This window comes from Camelus ferus, chromosome 6 (assembly GCF_009834535.1).
Source record: "Camelus ferus isolate YT-003-E chromosome 6, BCGSAC_Cfer_1.0, whole genome shotgun sequence".
Taxonomy (NCBI): Eukaryota; Metazoa; Chordata; class Mammalia; order Artiodactyla; family Camelidae; genus Camelus; species Camelus ferus.
The window spans coordinates 49,270,831-49,292,908 of NC_045701.1; the positions used below are offsets into that span (position 1 = coordinate 49,270,831).

Sequence of the window (22,078 nt, forward strand, 5' to 3'; positions counted from 1 at the left end):
GCTGGTTTTTTGAAAAAGTAAATAAAATCGACAAACCTCTGGCCAAACTCACAAAGTAAAAAGAGAGAGCACAAATTAGCAAAATAAGAAAGGATAATGGAGAAATTACAACAAATAAAATAGAAATATAGAATATCATATGAGAATATTATGAAAAACTATATGGAACCAAACTGGATAACCTAGAGGAGATGGACAAGTTTCTGGAAACATACTGTCCACCAAGAATGAATCAAGAAGAAACTGACCACTTGAACAAACCAATCACTAGAAATGAAATCGAAATAGCAATTAAAAAACCTCCCTACAAATAAAAGTCCAGGGCCAGATGGCTTCACTGGGGAATTCTACCAAACATACAAAGAAGAACTCATACCAGTCCTTCTCAAACTCTTCCAGAAGATTGAAAAGGAGGGAATACTCCCAAACTCATTCTATGAAGCCACTATCACCCTGATACCAAAACCAGGCAAAGACATTACCAAAAAAGAGAATTATAGGCCAATATCACTGATGAACATAGACGCCAAAATCCTCACCAAAATATTAGCAAATAGAATCCAACAACATATAAAAAAGATTATACATCATGACCAAGTGGGGTTTATTCCAGGGATACAAGGGTGGTTCAACACACACAAATCAATCAATGTAATACATCACATCAACAAGAGAAAGGACAAAAACCACATGACCGTCTCAACAGATGAAGAAAAAGCATTTGATAAAATTCAACACCCATTTATGATAAAAAACTCTCACCAAAGTGCGTATAGAGGGAACATATCTCAACATCATAAAAGCTATATATGACAAACCTACAGTCAGTATAGTACTCAATGGTGAAAAACTCAAAAGCTTCCCACTAAAATCTGGGACAAGACAAGGATGCCCACTATCACCACTCCTATTCAACATAGTCTTGGAAGTCCTAGCCACAGCAATCAGACAAGAGAGAGAAATAAAAGGGATCCAAGTTGGAAAAGTAGAGGTAAAAGTGTCACTATATGCTGATGACATGTTACTATATATAGAAAACCCTAAAAGGTCCACACAAAAACTACTAGAGCTGATCGAAGAATTCAGCAAGGTAGCAGGTTACAAGACTAACGTTCAAAAATCAGTGGCATTTCTTTACACTAATGATGAATCAACAGAAAAAGAAAGTAAAGAAACAATCCCCTCTAAAATAGCACCCAAAGTAAAAAAATACCTAGGAATAAATCTAACCAAGGAGGTGAAAGAATTATACACAGAAAAGTATAAACCATTGATGAAGGAAATTAAAGAAGACTTTAAAAAATGGAAAGATATCCCATGCTCTTGGATTGGAAGAATCAATACTGTTAAAATGGTCACACTGCCCAAGGCAATCTACAGATTTAATGCAATCCCTATCCAATTACCCAGGACATATTTCACAGAACTAGAACAAAACATAACAAAATTTATATGGAACCATCAAAGACCTAGAATTGCCAAAGCATTACTGAAGAGAAAGAAAGAGGCTGGAGGAATAACTCTCCCAGACTTCAGACAATACTATAGAGCTACAGTCATCAAGACAGCATGGTATTGGTACCAAAACAGACATATAGACCAATGGAACAGAATAGAGAGCCCAGAAATGAACCCACAAGCTTTTGGTCAACTAATCTTCGACAAAGGAGGCAAGAATATACAATGGAATAAAGACAGTCTCTTCAGCAAATGGTGCTGGGAAAACTGGACAGCAGCATGTAAAGCAATGAAGCTAGAACACTCCCTTACACCACACACAAAAATCAACTCAAAATGGATCAAAGACTTAAACATAAGACAGGATACAATAAACCTCCTAGAGGAAAATATAGGCAAAACATTATCTGACATACATCTCAAAAATTTTCTCCTAGAAGAAATGAAAGCAAGAATAAACAAATAGGACCTAATGAAACTTACAAGCTTCTGCACAGCAAAGGAAACCATAAGTAAAACAAAAAGACAACCTACGGAATGGGAAAAAATTTTTGCAAATGAAACCAACAAAGGCTTGATTTCCAGAATATATAAGCAGCTCATAAGACTCAATAAGAAAAAAATAAACAACCCAATCCAAAAGAGGGCAGAAGACCTAAACAAGCAATTCTCCAAGGAAGACATACAAATAATCAATAGGCACATGAAAAAATGCTCAATATCACTAATTATCAGAGAAATGCAAATCAAAACTATAATGAGGTATCACCTCACACCAATCAGAATGGCCATCATTCAAAAATCCACAAATGACAAATGCTGGAGAGGCTATGGAGAAAAGGGAACCCTCCTTCACTGCTGGTGGGAATGCAGTTTGGTGCAGCCACTGTGGAAAACAGTATGGAGATTCCTCAAAAGACTAGGAATAGACTTACCACATGACTGCTCCTGGGCATGTATCCAGAAGGAACCCTACTTCAGGATGACACCTGCACCCAAATGTTCATAGCAGCATTATTTACAATAGCCAAGGCATGGAAACAGCCTAAATGTCCATCAACAGATGACTGGATAAAGAAGAAGTGGTATATTTATACAATGGAATACTACTCAGCCATAAAAAACTGACAACATAATGCCATTTGCAGCAACATGGATGTCCCTGGAGAATGTCATTCTAAGCGAAGTAAGCCAGAAAGAGAAAGAAAAATATCATATGAGATCGCTCATATGTGGAATCTAAAAACAAACAAACGAACGAACAAGCAAACAAAGCACAAATACAAAACAGAAATAGACTCACAGATATAGAATATAAACTTGTGGTTGCCAAGGGGGTGGGTGGTGGGAAGAGATAGACTGGGATTTCAAAATTGTAGAATAGATAAACAAGATTATTCTGTATAGCACAGGAAAATATATACAAGATCTTATGTTAGCTCACAGAGAAAAAAATGTGACAATGAATATATATATATGTTCATGTATAACTGAAAAATTGTGTTCTACACTGGAATTTGACACAACATTGTAAAATGATTATAAATAAAAAAAATGTTAAAAAAATAAAAGTAATGGGGAAAAAAAAAGACTAGTATCATATATGAAGGTAAGCTGCATGGTGGATTAGATCATTAAGTGACCAATGGCACTGGTTTGCCTGAGATTACAGGATGTGAGACTTTCACTGAGTCCAGGAAAAGCTAGGATGGTTGGTAACCCAAAAGATGATCCCTTGATATAATCTATTCTAGGATTTTTCATAAATAAATTATGAGATTAGCTACAAGCCTTTATGAAAATTATTGTATCTTCATCCTGAGGTCCAATAATGTACAAACTCAAATTTGTCAATGAATAATCATGGAGGTATTCTAAACCACAAGTTCTAAGTGGCAAGCTCAAAAATCGTAAGAGAAGTCTAAAATGCATTTCCAGCAAACTGAATTATTATCCATAACAACTCAATTCTAAGCAGTTTCACTAGAACAATGGAACCTTAACAAGTACTAAGCCAAGTTCTACAAATCCGAAACCTAGAAGTAGTTTAAAATTAAAAGTAATCATTCAAGTGGTATACAAATTCTATTGCTTTATTTTAGCATATTCTCACTCAACCTGCTGAAAGAAGTATCACATGATTTAAACTTGCATATTCTTAGGAATAACATTTAAATTGTTTAATTATAATTATAGTCTAGTAGCATTTGAAGAATAACTACATAAAGTTGGGAAAATCTGATTCATGAATTATTCTAGGTGTTTGCTAAAACACATATGATTTGCTATGCTCCAAAGTATTTGGTTAAGTTGTGACATAGCATTTCAAAAATTTAAATCCTTTTTAATAAATATGATAGCACTGCCTTTCATTTGATTAATATTTTTTAATCTGTGCTTAGCTATCTACTGTATCTGGGTTATGATGTCTTCTGGGCAAGTTAATAGTTTATCAGGGACATTTTGTATAAGAACTCATAGTCTAAGAATAACCTTGGATATAATAAACCTGAAAAATTCATTGCTAGGACAACACAATGCACAGGTGTAGAGAGATCCCAGCAACATGCATACTTCCTGTTATTATGGTAATAGAATTTTGGAAAATCTGGGTCACCCTGTTGCTCTGAAAATAGTCTCAGGAAGACCAAAGTTGAAGACCCGTAATGACCACCGCTTCTGTCCCCAGATTCAATGTGTCCTCATCACCTATATTTTCACATTTAGGAAGCTACATTAGCGAGGATAGGGCATATATAAGCTCACTGACTGTAGGAATTTAGAGAGCACCCAGATGAAGAATATGTTACATATAAACAAAATCACAAGTTTCTTTAATTTTCATTTTATATCTTATCAATTTCACAGAATAATATTTTATATTTCTATTAAACATTTCCACCAGTCATAATTCAGTGATATGCCAGAATATGTATTCATTTCTATAAATTTTTCTGGAAAATATTAGTTTTTGATTTACCCACTGGTAGGAATAATTAATAAAAGGATGAATTTATTTTAAAATTAGTCAGCAGTGGCTGAAGCTATACCCCATATTCAAGCAAAAATCTAAGGTTCTTGTCATCATCTCAGCATGATTACTGATGATACCAATTTTATTATTTCTTTCTATCAACAAGGTTAACAGCCCAATGATGACTACTATTTATTTTATTTATTATGTGCTGGATACTTTTAAAAAAGTTTTTCATGTAATAGCATTTACAACTTAGAAAATAAATAATGTAGATCTCTGTGTTATCCTCATTTTAGAGAGGGGGGAAATAACTCCAATTTGAGAAAAATAAAATTTGAACCTTAGATTTTGAATTTCATATTTCATGCAAGGGGGTTATTTGGAACACCTACTTCTCTATGTGGCTTATCAACAATATTTTAATAATATCTTTTGTATTCTTTTGGTGTCTGTGGTAGTAAATACTGTTGTTTAGAAAATCTGAATTACCAATAATAAAAAAAAATCTACTAAGGGATTCCTATTCCCAATATTTTAGTACATGAACAGATAAAACATTTTTTTCTGTTTTCTTCCCCTTTTTTTCTTCTGTTTTTTTTCTTTTGTTTCACACACTAACTTTTCCATCATAAAAAAGAATATTTAGAAAAAAATCCACAGTTTCACTAATACATCATCTGTATCCATATTTTAATACTTTGTTGATCCTTTTAAAATTTTATGATGATATTATTACAAAAGTGATGACTGTCCCTCACTAAAGTTTCATTTTGCCTTATTCCTTTAGAACTACTTCCTTCCTAATTCCCCAAAGCTAAGAATACTGGGCCACAAATACTCTCAATAGAGTCCCTACGTTAGAGATTCTGCTGAAGAGTAGACTCTTTTCTTTAAATGGCTGATCCATTTCTTGCCTTGATTTAACATATATTATGAATTTATACCTGAAATTTTAAAAGAAAAGGACTCCTAAATGCAAAGGACACTTTTTAGTCATTTGAAAGTGTTATGACTGGAATGTGTCCCCCTAGCCCCCAAATCTATACATTGAAGCCCTAACTCCCAGGATGACTAAATTTGGAGACAGGGCCTTTAGGGAGGTTAAGTACATTTGAATGAGGTGATAAGGGTGGAACTTTGATATGCTAGAGTTGGTGTCCTTATTAGAGCTGGAAGAAACACCAGAGCTTACTCACTCTCTCCCCCCAAGAACCACAGAGGAAAGGCCACAATGTGAATGTGACTATCTGCATGCCAGGCAAGAGAGGCCTCACCAGAAAATCAACCCTGACTGCACCCTGATCTTGGACTTGTAGCTTTCAGGCTGTGAGAAAATACATTTCTGTTGTTTAAGCCCCCAGCCTGTGATACTCTGTTATGACAACCAAGCGGACTAATATAAAAAGTCATCCTGTTTACACTAAGTATTTTTCACAAATCTGGTCTTTCTTTAAAGCTGTGATTGTTGGCAAAAAATACATCTAGATTCTAATAAATGGTGGTACTGTTTCTCTAGATGCTGTAGAGTTCACCTAAGAGAAAGAAGTCCAAATATCCATATGGCTAAAGAAGATGCATGAGGTTGATACTCAGATGCACACAACAGCAGTTTCTACTGCCACTTCCTTTTGCACTTAAAACTATCTATGACAATGAACATACTATTTTACAGGAGGAAGTGTTTATGTCCACACTATTCCTATTATACACAGTTATTCCTATAAAACTCCTATAACTGAAACATTATTTTATTTCTCATAACAATTAGAAACTTTAATTCCATTCAACATAGAAGAGAACTACCATGGATGGATCACAGTATACAAAAAGTCTTAGACTGGGTCTCAAAGCAATTCCTGAGCATTTATATTTCAACTTCCCTATGGCTTATATAAAATAAGAACCAGATAATAGTTATCTAACACAGAGAACAGAGAAGTTTCATAACTTGTCTTTTTCTGTGGTAAGATTTATCAAGACAGATTGGAGGAAAAAGGAAGGAGAAAGAAGCAAGACTGAAAGAAAGGAGAGAGGGAGGGAGAGAAGGAAGGAGTATAGGTTTCCTGTATTTTTACAGCCAGTAATACTTTTGCAATGACTTGGTTCCTGGATATAAGGCACATTTAAGGAAGACATCTTAATTCTATAATTTTTATAAATGCTAAATTTGAGCAGACTGAATCAAAGCACCTATGTAATTAAGTAAACTTAGCCCCACTTGTCCCATTTCTTTACAGAATTCATCATAATCTCTCAAGCAGGTACAAAATATGTGTTTCATCTGCATATAAATAACATACTTAATTCTTATTTGCCTTTGAAACCATGAGTCATTAGCATATAAGCGACTGAAATGTATTAAAATAAATTTGTTTTATCATAATTTGTATGTGCCCTTATGTTAGAAAAATACATAATCTAAGAAATTTCAAATAATTTATAGTTACCATAATTATGATATTTTAAATATACCTATATTTATTAATATTCTAAATTGACACACTTTAACAGGTTTATTTTAATAAACTATGAAAAATACAGCTAACTTAAGAATTTGCCAATCAAGAGCTAATATTCTTCTTCCAAATGGAAGCAGAAAAACAATCCAAACAATTTTTAGACCCTGTTACAAGGTTATGCTAATTGGTTAGGGAATACGCATGACAAGAAATAAACAAACATTAATACTTTACGTTTTATAAAATTCTGTGAATTATTCATGATAAGGTCTAAGACTGCTAGGTTAGTGTGATAAATAATGACATTTCTGTCACAGATTTTTTTTTCATAGTATGTTAAGTAATCAACATGGGCCAACAAATGATTGGATTCTCCATGGCAGAGATGCAGTTATAAGCTCTACTATAATGCTAATTCATACTGGGAAAGTTAAGAAAACACATTATTGGTAAATCTATAGATGACACTGACTTTTAAAATGAGACCTGACATTTGCTTTTTCAAGCAGTTCTAGAAAATTGATTTTTATTAATGAAAGTTTCCTATTCACAAAAAGGAATGGGTTCCTGGAAAACTGATAACAGACATTTTTTTTTCCAAAGCAATTATTTACACTTGTTTAAAATATACACATTGCCAGGTCATTCCTCAGAAAGTCTAATTCAGTAGGTATGGAAAGGGCCCAGGAAACCGTCCTCCATGATGCAACTGTCCCACTGCATCATCTTTTAGAAATCCTTGGCCACAGCAGACATAGTTTCCATCTTCACATGCTGTATCATTTGGGCATTGTGTAAATCAGGTCAATAGATTGATGGAAATTTAAAAAGTTTATTTGACTATAGAGATGTTAAAATGAACTTCTGTCTGTACCCAAAATACATTTATTAGTCAGTTTTTGGTCTCCATTACAAAACTATTTCCAAAGTTATACTTTCCTAAATACAATAACAGAGGAGATTAATCAAACATATTACAGTATTTATAGTAGAATACCACCCCCCCATAAGTTATACATTTTCCTTGACAATTTGCAAACAAAGAGGTAAAGATATGGGAACTTCATCTCCGTCATTTAGGTTTACAAGAGAAAAAACTGAAAGTGCACCTGACTTTCATGTTGGTTTTGGCCACAGTGACTCATGATCTTCTTCTGATGTTAGAAAAGCAATGAACTCATTTGTCAGTTTGTAGACCTGTTTGCACGGAGATGCTGAAAGCTTAATTTATTCCTGGTATACTTTGAGAGCTACCTCAATGGCTTCACATATTTGAGATGCACGAACTCGTCCAACAACCAGATGGGAAAAGTGCTGAAGCAAACCTGCTTTGAGTATGTGAAGCATCAGGCACATGACATGCCATGTTATATTTTTAAACCCAGTTATTTATCGTAACGTTAAAGCTCATTTTGTAATGACTGTCGATCCAAAATTTTGTGGGATAATTTATAAATGAGAATAATAGGTTACTTTGTTTGCACAGCCTAGATATACAATATTTTTGCTTGAAAAATAATGGACCAGAAATCTGGAAGTGATCCCGTGCTCTCCACAAGACAGGTAGCCAAGTTTTTGTTTTCAGATCTGACAATTGTTAAAAATCATCTCAGAAACAAAGTCATCCAGGTGCTTTAAAGACTTCAGGAAGATGAAAGCCTATCACCTCTCACGGTAATCTTCTCCTTTAACGCTTAGCTGAGGAGTCATTATTTATTCTTAATAAAACTGTGGCTGAGATTTAAGTTCATTTTATTGAACTCCACAAAAAATTTTGAATAGATAGTCAGTCTCCTATTTTAAAATAACCTTTCAGACATTGGGATCAATTTTGTCCCCAACCCTTGTGAGCTGTGGGATATTGGACAACAATAAAACCATACTTTTTTTAGTATAAAAATATTAAATATAATTTCATTGTATCTCTTAGTCCTTAAAGAATTTTTATTTATGTTTATTTAGTTCATTCTCAAAACAAACCAGTGAGGATACTCTAATTTTGCTACAGGCCAGTTTGTCATGTGTCAGGTGACAGGAACACATATGACCAAAAAAAAAAAAAAAAAAAAAAAGAAGAAGAAGAAAGAAAACCATCTGTTTACATGTCAGCAGTTACAAAGATAAACTGAAATAATAAACATAAAATATTTTAAAATTAATAAAGCACTGCTCAAGTACAAGGCTGTAACATAAGTAGCAATATAAGCACTATTATGTTCTTCCTTATTCCACGGGACGGAAGAAATTTTCACACTTACTGAGGTATGGGAAATCAGTCTGGCTTGCATGTGACTTGGCTTGAAATGGAACTCCCTTTCTTATGGCCTGTCAACTTCCATCATACATCTGCTTTACCCATGAAAAGTAAAGAATGCATTTAAAAATCAACCACGGAGGGACCGTGGTTCAGGCATCCAAACTGGAGCCAGGTGGCCATTGTGGATGACATTTCAGACATGTTCCTACGTTACTGAGAACTTGAATTTCCTGAGCTGTATCAGACTCAAGGACACCTCTGGTTGTTCTCAAAACAACATTTGCAAGTAGCAGCCAGCTGCAGCCTTATGGTCGCAAGGTCTCCTCGTGTAACTATGCAACCAATTCAGATCCAAACTAACCCTTGCTTGGCAAACACCCTTACTTCTTGCCAGCTCCAATTCTAATTCTTGACATGTGTATTTCAAAAATACGTTAAGGAAACTAAGCAAAATAAAGTTAATTATAGTAATTCACAAAACAGTTCGTGCCATGAAGAACAACATAATCGCACCCAGTTCTTATATTAATCCTTGACTTTTATTTCTCAATATCCTATTTCCTCTTTAAGTGAAATGATATTACTAACTTTTATAAGTCGTAGGTCCAGTAAGACTATATATTTCTACGTTTTCTGCAACATAGTTTTTTTCAAGTCCTTCTTATCCTTCCTGATTAAGTCTCTGTTTGCCTGCCACATACTTCTTTTACTTTCCTCTAATGACTTTTATCGGGTGCTTGATAGAGCATTTCTCTAGTTCAAGGCAATTTACCTCTAGCCATAGCTCTATGCCTATCACTGCTGATCCATAATAGAAACACAGTAAGTTTCTGCTGAATAAATGAATGAATAAACAAACGAATGACCTTGCAAAATCTGAACAACTCATTGGAACATATGTTGGTGAATCAAGGTACAAGCACACAATTTTTCATCTTCCCATAAAGTCCTAGGTTTAATCTTTCCACCAGGTGAGCTGGATGGAGTCACTGACTATGAGTTCATTGTCAGAGGAACAAATAAAGTGTGTTCCACATGCTTTATAGACATCAACTTATTAATTCCTTTCTATAACTTTATGAGTTTATGAGGAAACTGAGGCAAAGAAGAGTGAAGTGACTTGCTCAACAAGATCTAAGTGCTAATAAGTGGCAGAACCAGGACCTAAACTAAGGAACACCCAAGTTCACACTCTTCATGGTTTTTGTTAAAGGGAAAAGTACTTTTAAACTCTTTATTTTAATATAATGATTTTAAAGTAAAAAACTCATATTAATTGCCACTGAAAGATTCTCTAAACCTGTTCAAATTCTAATTTATTAAGGTGATTCTTTATATACAATCATACAAAAGATTATGCACACACTCTCTTTGCTCTTACATTTAGACATTTCTTCTTAATAATGCAATTATTTTGATATTTATGTTACTAAACACAGGCTAACTTAAGTTGCAGGCTCGCTCATGTTTTCACATTTTCTACAAAAACACTTTCCTAAAAACCCCTACCTGAAATTACCAATTAGCTTTCTTGATTTGAAACAAGAGTAAAAGAAAGGTTCTTTGACTCAGTTTTAGAATCACAAAACACTTTTAGCAATTCAGATCACAAATTTTCATATGAAAAATCCTATATTCCTCAGAAATTTCTTTGAACAGAGTATAGACTGGCTTGTGGTATTTATGAACACATTATTTTAAGGAGCTAATTTTGTATGCTATGTAAACAAACATATTACATGGAGCATACTGTAATTAAATTTTACAGTGTCCACTTATCAAAAGTTTTTCAGGTATCACAGAATTTTCTGGAAAGAAAAGATGCCTTATTCCTACATATACTACAGAAATCATTTGACCTGTACAAAAGCTAAAGAGACATTTTAACCATTAGTAGTGGATAACAGAAATATTCTGAATATTCATAAAATATTCAGAGGTAGTTCCATACCTGTTTTATTGGAAAGTCTAAATGACACCATCTTATCAGGAATATTACACACATTCCTCACTGAAGCAATGCAGCTATAATTAGCATAGTCCTGAGGTCGAAGATTTTTTAGTTTTAAGATCTTTGTTTCACCCTGTAAACATAAAAAAGGTCATTAGAAAAAGCTAATGGTAACCAAAATGAATAAATGGATGAATCATGGCATTATATTTAAAATCATATTATCAGAAGATAGCTGATTTTCATTTTTAAGGAAAACATTCTAAATTTAAAGAAAAAGCTATTGCATTTAAAAATCATAATATAATGTGCTTGGACATAAAAACTAACAGACTACAATGAAAATTCATAACATTTTCTTTGCCAACTAGCCTCCTAAGTGGGAAAAATCTATTTCTGGTAGTAGTTATGCAAATTATTATGCAAAGATCAGAACAGTGTACTTAATAATGGAGTTTATTCAACAAACTCTGTAATCAATGCAGACTTCAACACGAAATGTTATGAAAGAAAGGATTCTGAAGAAGAGCCAATAAATGAAACACTGTTGGTAGAACAAAGTTAATGAAGTCAATCTAATGATAGATAATTAAATTTATATATATCAATATTTTGTGTATTTGGAGCAATGACAGAACATAGATCCAAAACTGCATTAAACAGCACCCAAGGGTGTTTCTATATTATTATTGTTCTTGTTATTTTATGTTCAGGAATTCAAGGTCTTTCTAGGTTTCCCAGGTAAATCTGCAAACTTGCAGACAGACTCAAATCAGGCTAGAAACAACTTACAAACTCTTGATGAGCCAAAAAAGACTGGGTAAAAATAATGAAATTGTTCAAAAGATAAAAAGAACAAACAACAATTAAAAAAAGAAAAAAACCTCCTGCCCAACTCAAATTAGGTCTCCTGGGATTTCTTTACCATCTAAAGTTACTAACATATCTCTTAAAGTAGTTCCTCTCACTGGTAACTTAACTACAGAGATGGTAAAAAGTACCCTAATGACATCATATTTGGTACAGCGATTTTCAAAATGCTAATTTTTTCCAGATAACATCTGTACAGAACCATGTCTTTCTTTTATATTACTTAAGTATCATCATTCAAGTCCTCAAAATTGCAATACTCTCATATATTCTTCAGAAGGATCAGAATACTTAGTGATTTAACACACAAAGACACTGCCTGTTCATTTGCAAAGAAAAGCTTGCCCACACATAGGCTGGCACACAGAGTCTTCCAAATGTTAAATGGATCTCTCTTTCAGTGTGCATGGGCATTTAGCCATAATTCCCTTCATTCTTTGTCAAAATTCATTCTTAAAACAGTCAACACCTTTAGCATTTTCCTCAATGAGATAAATAATAATCTTCTATCTTTTAACTTTTCTTTAGGAAAGACATTGTGTTTTTTCTATATAAACAATGCAAATACACCCCACAGAAATATACAGAGTCAGTGTGTGGTTCCCTAACTTATAGTTGAAACATGTTCTCAATGCATTACAGAGTTCTCATTTATATTTATATACTTATATGTTCATATTATCATCTATTATATATACTTATATACATTATATACATGTATATTCTATATACAATGCATAGAAAAGTGTGCTGAGAAAGCACAGTTGAAAGAACAAGAAAGAATCAGTTGACTCAGATAATTGTTAAATGAGATGATACATCTTACTCCTCCGATCTCTGTGACTGTCATTGCTTAGATTTCTTTACTTTCCTTTCTCCTCTCAACACTTAACTGTTGGCATTCTCTGGAATTCTGTTTGTTCCACAGTTACTCACACCTCATAAAATTCCCTTAAGTGATTTTATCCTTGCCGGTGAGTCTATACTACACACCCTATATTCCTGTCCTCTCCTCAAGTCTTTTTCCCTGTGCCAGAATTCTCCTTCAGGCTTCAAATGCATATGCCAAATTTTTACCTCAATCTGTCCATTTTGATGTCTCATAGATACCCAAAACTCAACATATCCTAAAATGAACTTCAAGTCTATTATTCTTAGTCTACTCTTCCTTCTTTAGTAACAGGAATCTTCGACTTTGAATTATTACCTCTTATTCATATATTCAGTATCTCCATTTCAGTTAGATTCTTTTATTGATCTTTCAACACGTTCACTCTTGAACATTCTTTTACTTCTTTCTAAATGTAATGCTCTAAATCTAACATCCAGCTGAGAAATTGCTGATTGTGCTAAGTATAGTTAAGAATCCAAGCAAGAATAATGATCTAGTCTAGAACCAGGACTTTTTTTAACATGCAAATCTGATCACGCCATTTCTCTGCTTAAATCAAATGAATGCCATACTATTGTTCTTGAAAATAAACATAACAGCCATTAGTATGACTATCAAATCTGTATGATAATGATCTGCATTCTCCTTGCTTCTCCAGTCTCCCCTCATTTTCTTAACGCCTTGCACACATCCAGCTTCCTTTGGCCACAGACCCTTTGCACATGCCTGGTTCTTCATCTCTCTAAGCCTAATCAGTTTCATTTCATTCTTAAATCTCAACACTCCTCACTTTCATATGTAAGTCCTTCCTTACTTTCTGGAAAAAGAGGAATCCCTTTTTGTAAGATCTGCTTATATCTTTTTATAACACAGTCTCATTTTTTCCCATTTATTTTAGTAATGGATTTATTTTCTGCCATACTCCTCCCCTTGCCAGTAAGACCCTAGAGGGCAGGGATTATGTTTGTCTTGCTCTCAGCAGTATGTTCTAAACACCTAGTGCAGGACCTAGCATAGAAGAGATACTTCTAAAATTAATACTTTTTCAATTAAAAATACTATAACTAGCTATCCTTCACTACTAAGGGCTTTTCTTTTTACACATTTATTTCTCCAGAATTTACGATCTGTTTGGCACCTGATATGAACTCAGTAGATGTTAATATATATTATATTATATCATATTATATATGTTATATATATTTTTAATATTATATGTTAATATATAACTCAATAGATGTCAATATTCTAAAAGCAATCATGCAGTGATATCAATTCTCAAATATACAAAGGATGAGCAGTGTCATTTAGATGCATATTTAATAAGAAAGTATCTTTATTCACATAGGATTAATTACATTCTGCCAGTATTTCTTGTTTCTGTTTCCAGTGATAAATTATTTTTTAACCCATATTTTCTGGATACTGTTTCAATATTCCACTGAAACTGTATCTACTAATGTTATTAACGATGCTCTTTTGCTAAAATTCAATAAATCTTAATTTCTATACTTCTCTGCTTATTTCTAACACTTTAGATCACCCTCGCTACTTTGACAGCTCCTCTCGTGTAGGTAAAGAATTATAAATGTAATAATTTAGACACTTCTTGATTATATTCTATTTCATTTTCTATGTACAAATTTTAGCCTGCAATCATCTACTAATATTATTTCCTAGTGCAATCTGATCTATTATCATGGCTTCAATTAGCATCTACGGACAGATACCTGACAAATTTCTAAGCAAAAAAAAAAAAAAAAAAAAAAAAAAAAAAAAAAAAAAAGGAAAAAAATCACACTTGAAAAAAATCACTAATAGTATTGCAATTAATGAAACCTTGCTTTTCTAAATTATTCCTGTCCTTTTAGTTGCAATGTTTGCTAACCATTACAGTCTTGCACTTGAATTTTTGCCCCCACCTGGATCTCTTAAGATAATCTATCCTGGTTTTCTAATTCATTTTGACCATTCTTTTTATTATTACTTTCATTTATTGACTTCTATTCTTCCTGCATTACAGCCCTCCTAACCCTCCAAAAAGCCACTTCATACTTGACCCACAAACAAATTAGAATCGTCTTTTCTGTTTCTAGATCATTTTTTTTTTCTCTTAGATTTCCCCTTGACTTCTCTGTGCAAATCCTCTCCCACCATCTCTTTCTGTAGTACCTCTGACCTCTAACCTCGTGTCGTGTTCTTTGATAACTGTCTGATGAAGATTTTCATCAGTAAGACGTACAATGCCGCATCAAACTCAATGAGTTCACTGCTCCACTGATACTGCACCACCTTATGTAAGTTATCTCTTCTGATGTTGTGCTACTTTTAATGATCACCACTATCATTCTCCCAATAATCCAGGCTCAGAACTCATTTCATCATTCACCGTTCCCTGTTTCTCATTATCCCACATTCAATGGCATCAAGTGCTTTAGATTATTCTTTAGTTTTTCTTTTACAAATGGCCTTTGCTTTTCTATCTGTAGGCATGATACTTGCTTTAGTTCCTCATCAAACATTCGTTTAATAAATATGGCTTGGTAATGTACTGCCTACTATCGAGGACTGCCACTCTCCTTCATCTCTAATCATTCTGCCTGCTGCCACCATACATGCCTTCACCATGTCATTTTCATGCCAGAAAACCCTGAACAGCTCTCCTACTCCAAAAGGCCACTTCAAAAACCTTTAGTGTGTCCTTTAAGACTCTATGCAGTCTAAGAAAAAATTCTTTTTTCTTATAACTCTCAGATTAGTTTATTTATTATTTTTTATTAATTTATTATTTATCCCTATCAAGTTAGTTTTATCACTATTTTGAGGTGTCTTTTTATCATTTCAAACTCTGCTGTTTTTTTTTTTTTTTAAAGAAAACTACCCTTTGATATGAATCGCTTCCTATTCCTATCTAAACTAAAGTGCAGTTCAAAAAAAAAAAAACCTGTCTTTCTTGACCTTTTCAGTTAGAAATAAATTCTCTTCCTTTGGAACTTTTACTGCATTTTTATATCAAGATATCTATTTATAACTCACTATTTAGTATTGGGTTATGAGTTATCATTCAGTGTATTAACCTATGTTCTTTAATTGAATCATAGACCCCTAGGCACAGAGTCATCTTATATCTCTCATAACACCTAATAGGGAGCCTTTTACATCCATTGCTTAATAAATATTTCTTGATTGACAGGATGTACTTAAATTTTGGCCTTCCCACTTATCATATTCTATAAGAAGTAATGTGGTCATAAAATGTAATCATAATGACTTTTAAAAATAAGAGGTACAAAAATATAAAATCTATAAAAATTAGACTTCATTCCACTGTGCACTCTGTCCTTCGCTTATGACACTATATTTCTTGTATCATTCTCATTACTTTCTCATTTCTCTGCCCTTTCTACGATACTTGCCACATTAATTATCAATTGGAAACTGGCTAATTCTTTCTCTGTAATTTTTCTACAGTTAAATATTTTCACTTGGACTACTAGAATAGATGCATGGTCAACTCTTCTGCTCCTCCCTATATTTTGTAAAAACAAATAAAAATTGTATCAGAGAAAGTCAATTCTTTCAAATTCTTTCAAATGTTATGCCACATTTCGTGTCTATCAAATTTTAAGAGATAGAAGCTGCTTGACTTAAAATTAACTACAACCATAGAGGAGGTGCTCAAGTTCTGTTTCTTGTGCTTCATACTGCTAAAAGGAACATGTCTGTGTAAAAACACATCAAGCTGTAAACTTATGTTTCATGTACTTTTCTGTATGTATTTAACATTTTAATGAAAAACGCTTATATAAAATTAACTGTTGCATTATTTCAATGAACAGATAATCATATAATGCATACTCTATTCAAAGCACTATCCAAATGTTGGGAATACAGTGAAAAATACATCAGAATTTACATGTTTGAAACAATAAATATTTAAATGAAGACAGAGAGTGATTTTTAAACTATTAAACACTGTCAAGTAAATCAAACAAGGTATATGACAGAGAGATGGAAATGTGGTAAGATATTTTGGATACGACATTCTGAGGGGCATCTCTAAGGCATCTGCGCTGAAACATGAATGACTAGAAGGATGTTTGAAAGATGAGTGATACATTATGATAACATGAATACAGGGAACCACAACTGACGAGACCCTGACTCGGTGGTAAGGTTGACCTGTTGGAGGGTTAGATAGGAACTCAATGTGGCTGGAGTGTAGAGCAGTGAAGAGCACTGAATAATAATATCAAGTTTCAGAGCTTGGAAGAGGCCAGACTAGAAGGGCTGTGAGAGTAGGTTTTGATTTATCCTAACATGACTTACTCTGTGTTTAATGTCACTTAACTCATCTACCTGATTTTTTTTTTTTTTTTACCAAAACTTGCCTTCTCTTGGAAGGCAAATATTTCTTGGAAATATTTTAAATATGATTTCTACCCACCATAATTGTTACCCATCAAAAAACAGATGCCCTTTCAGTTATTGTGACTATTTCCAGACAGCCATTATTTCAAGAAAGAGTTTTCAAGCTAAAAACTCCTCTCTGAGACAGTATCTAAAAGTGTGTTTCCCTATGTGCTTTCTGTTTTCTGGGTTAATATCTTCTGTCTATTTATATCGGTTGTATTTGTCGATATGTTTACAAATGTTTCCTGTCATTTACATCATATATTCATATTAATACTGCCTTTTCCATTATATAAAACACCACCATTTTAAATTTCATCCCTGCTATTACTGCAGTATTTTGCATGTTATCAACTCAGTCAAGGTTACTGACAAGAAAAGAACAGAGTTAACTCATTGTCCTGCACATAATAAGTTTTCAGTAAACATTTCTGAACCATATTGACACTAATAGTAGTAGTGTGAATAAAAAAATTCTTAACATTAATGTAAGCTGATAGATAGGTTTAAGAGGCTGAGTTAAGGGCCATCCACAAAAGAATAGAACAGCCAATTATCAACAAGGGACTGTCAATGGGAAGTAAATCCCAAGGGAATATATAAAACAACATCAAGTACATCTAAACCAATAGCAATGAAGCCAGAGCCATTAAAATACAGAGGTAATTTCTGAAACGAATGTGTTCTTGAAATATTTTATATACCTAAGTTTTTGTGGTTAGAAATGCTACTGATGTTTATGTTATCCAAAAGTAAAGAATTGGGTAGTGACTTTGAGATTTTAAGGCTTAAACAGCCTTATCTTTGAGATGATTCCCACTCTTTAAAAATCAGTAGCTATGGTCCAATAAATAGAATTGTTTTTCACAGCGTACCCTAGTTAATGCTAATGAAGAACAGAGCAGCAAGTGGGCACATGAGAAGAACAAAGAGAAGGAATAAATTTCACTGTGAATTCTAGATCCACAATTTCCCAAGGTTCAGCTGTTATATGATTGGAGAATTGTTTTGGATGAACTAAGATAATTTACAGGAATTATAGTCAAGAAACAAGTTTCCAAGATGTTTGAACCTATAGGACATCTAGGTTAATATGTAAGATTACTTTATGTAGCATGTCAAAGACAGACAGGGGCTAATACAGACAAAAATCTATAAAACGAATGTGGAAAATAACAGGCAGAATTAAGAAAGAAAATGAATCTTACTCACTTAATTCACCACATTCAGGAAAAATAAAAGCATTCAGGCAGACTCTTTTCCTCTCAGTAAACAACTCCCAAAGCTCAGAATATTAAAAAAAAATCATAATGTGTAACAAAATTGAGAGTATATAATATACATGTGTGCATATATTTATGCTATCAAATGGCACATATGTATACTTATGAATATATATCTATATTTTCAAAGATTTAGATTTACTACTCACTACTGTTTTATCACATAATGTTAATATTAATTTGTTGATCATATAACTTTGATATTCTGTGATGCTGGAAGGTTTTCTGCATGTGAATTTCCATGATTTTTGAAAAGGAATTTTCAGTTGATTATTGTCTAATTGCATAGTTAATCTAATTAGCCTAATTATAACTAATTATATAATTGATGTAAATATGTTAAGTCTTGTAATTAATTAGATGGTGTAATTACAATACACAAGATGATGTCATGAACATCTTTACAAAAATTCCAGAAAAATAGCAACAGTATGTGTAGCTTGTAAAATTTAAATACATATTTCTTTATTATTTATAAAATTACTTGAAACATCTATATTTAAACTTTAAAATATATGTATATATTTATTTTTAATTAAAAGAAATGAAGGGAAGGTATTCTATACATTAGTCAGTGGCCCTTACCAATGGTGACACTGTCTGGTGAAATAATACCCATAGCCTAAAGAAGTATTTCTATTTTACTTATAAAAGGAATTGGAACTTTAATATTTACTTTCAGATATAAGTAAAAAAAAAAAATAAAACCTTTCAATTAACACTCATTTTTGTAGCTCTAATGACTAATTTATTAAAAACTTATAAATAAATAATAATATATGCTAGCAGGCCTCTTTTCAGTATAAAATGAGTGGAAATATGAAAAGCATGATTATTCCTCATAGACTTATATGCTTATTAATTTATATCAGCCTCAGCAACATAGACCAACTTCATTCTGGAAACATGATCTATAAAAAGGTGTAAGCAAGATTTTGTCTTTCCACAAGATGGTGAAATAAATATTCAAATTGACATAGTTATTGACTTAGCATGAATGTGCATGTGGGATAAATATAACTCATTATCTTAGAAATCCTGTTTTATTAAAAATAAGACATTGTTATTGAATAGCAAAATATAACATCTTTAAAAGAAATTTAAATTTCTGATATTAAAAATAAGTAGACTTATGACTTGTCATTTGAATCCTTCCACAAGATAGTCTCAATAGACCTTCCCAGCATTACAGTTCACTGTTACCCACATACACCAATTATTATTCCAGCCAACCAGAGACACAGTCAATTCTTGAAGATACTGTCTTCCTTCTGTATAATGCACATGCTATGGCTTTCCATCTTAAATGCTCTCCCCACAGCAGTATTGTGTGCCTCTATTTTGACAACAATTTTTTTACTTTGTATCATAATCACTGTTACTTTGTCATCTCCCCATATATATATCAACAGACTTAGAGGAGGAGCCTTGCCTAGTAACCTCTATATCTCTGGCAGAGAGTTGCCCATATCTTGCACAAAACAGATCTCAGTCATTTTAACTGGATCTTATTTAAACTGTGAGGCCACAGAGGCCATAGGATCTATGGAAATAAATTAAAACATTATTGAAGTGCTCCAATATAAAAAAAAGCTAAAATGAACATTTTTTTCATTGTAAAGTACACATGACTGAGGGAGGGTGTAGCTCGGTGGTAGAGCGCATGTTTAGCATGCACGAGGTCCTGGGTTCAATCCCTGGTACCTCCTTTAAAAACTAAACTAAAATAAAATAAAGTACACATGACAATTGATGGGAAACAACAATCCAAGAAATCAATAACATCTAAGAAATACATATACATACACACTAGCACAATAAGCAAAAGAAAAAGTAAACATCATTCCTATCTCACTATAAATGGCAAAGCCATTACCGAAAGGAAAAAAAAATGGTCAACCTTAGAAAGCATTTCAAGGATACAAAACAAAATTAAATTTAAATCTAAAGCAAATATGACATTGCAACTGCTGGCCCTTCGATAATAAAAAATAAAAAAAAGCAAATATGAAATGTAGATCAAATAATTGATGCCTTTAATTCAATAACACAATTCTAAATAGCTACTTAGAAATGTTAGGGTTACCTTATAATATAGAGAAAAACAACTAGATACGATAACTTTGTAAATTAGAATCTACATAAAAATTATGTTTTATTATTGTAAAAATAAAGACCACAAGCTAAGTCCATTGTGTTTGCACTGCTGGGCAACCATATTCACAGTACTTACAAATTTCCAAGGCAGCTAGAAGCTACTAATGAGTAGCTGCCTTCAAGCAGGTTCATGGGTAAAAATATTCTTTACATTATATTTGTCAATATTATAAATTTGTGCCCTGGAGGCTGGAATCAGTCCTGGAATTCTCAAAATACTAATTCTAATTTTTTCAGAACTTTTAGAGAAATCTTGCTCATTCCATAACTTCCTATATTTGAAATTATATAAGACTAGTAATGTTATCATATATATCACCCCCTCCAAAATAAACTGTGGGTTTAAGTACAGTTTCAAAATGGCAGCCCAGGGGGCTAAACATAGAACTCTGGCAGCAACAGGTGGTGTATTGTTTTCTAAAAAGTGAGCATGAACAACAAGCCTCAATAGTTCTTGTTTTCACACTACCAGACAGACCACATATTTATGCTCTCATACTGTCTCAGTAGGCATTTGCACTTGTGTTTCCTGCACAAAAGTAAACTTACTATGGCCCATTGAAAAAGAAACTTGGATTCAGGTGGATATATACACCTAGCTACCTTGCTCTGAGAGTTAATTTATTTACGAGGAACTCCAGAGAATTTCTTTAGTATATGACTAGCTCCCTAGTATTTATGATAAACACACATATACACAAAAATACATAAAGCAGTATTTTAAAAGTTGCTAAACCTAAATAAAACTGTTATTGGAAAATCTTGCATATGTTCTCAAATTATTGATAAAGCTATACTACACATGACAGAGAGGTAAAATACAGATGGAGGGCATCAGATTTTTCTTTGATTATAACATATTGCCAATATCAATCGTCCTCAGTTCAATAATCTTAATATCAGTCCTCTCAAACTGATCTACAGATTGCACAAAACTTCACTCAAAATTTTATCAGACTTTCTACAAAAATCGATAAGATGATCCTAAAATTTAAGTGGAAATACAAAGAAGCTAAAACACTGAAAACAATTTTGAAAAAGATGAACACGGTTGAGGGACTTATTCTTTCTGATTTCACGACTTACTATAAAGCTACAGTAATTAAGTCAGTATGGTCTTGTCACAAAGACAGACATTTAAATCAGTGGGACAGAATAAACAGTTTAGAAATAGACTGTAATATATAGGACCAATTGATTTTCAATTTAAGTGCCAAGGAAATTCAGTGATGAAAGAATGATCTTTTCAATAAATGATGCCAGAACACATGTATATCCACCTGCAAAAAATGAACCTCAGATATTCCCACACACATAAGTTAACTCAAAATGGAAAAAGGATATATATTGGTAAATTTAAG

General features: G+C 32.9%; 1 protein-coding gene across 2 annotated transcripts in view; it reads right to left on the bottom strand.

Annotated features, from left to right (window-relative positions):
• Positions 1–22,078, bottom strand: part of MDGA2 (MAM domain containing glycosylphosphatidylinositol anchor 2) — a 690,959-nt gene that overhangs the window by 232,997 nt on the left and 435,884 nt on the right. For both annotated transcript variants that reach the window (XM_006189475.3, XM_014563340.2), the window contains one exon: positions 11,103–11,235. In XM_006189475.3, the coding sequence (XP_006189537.2) occupies positions 11,103–11,235 (133 nt within the window). The remainder of the gene's footprint in view (positions 1–11,102; positions 11,236–22,078) is intronic.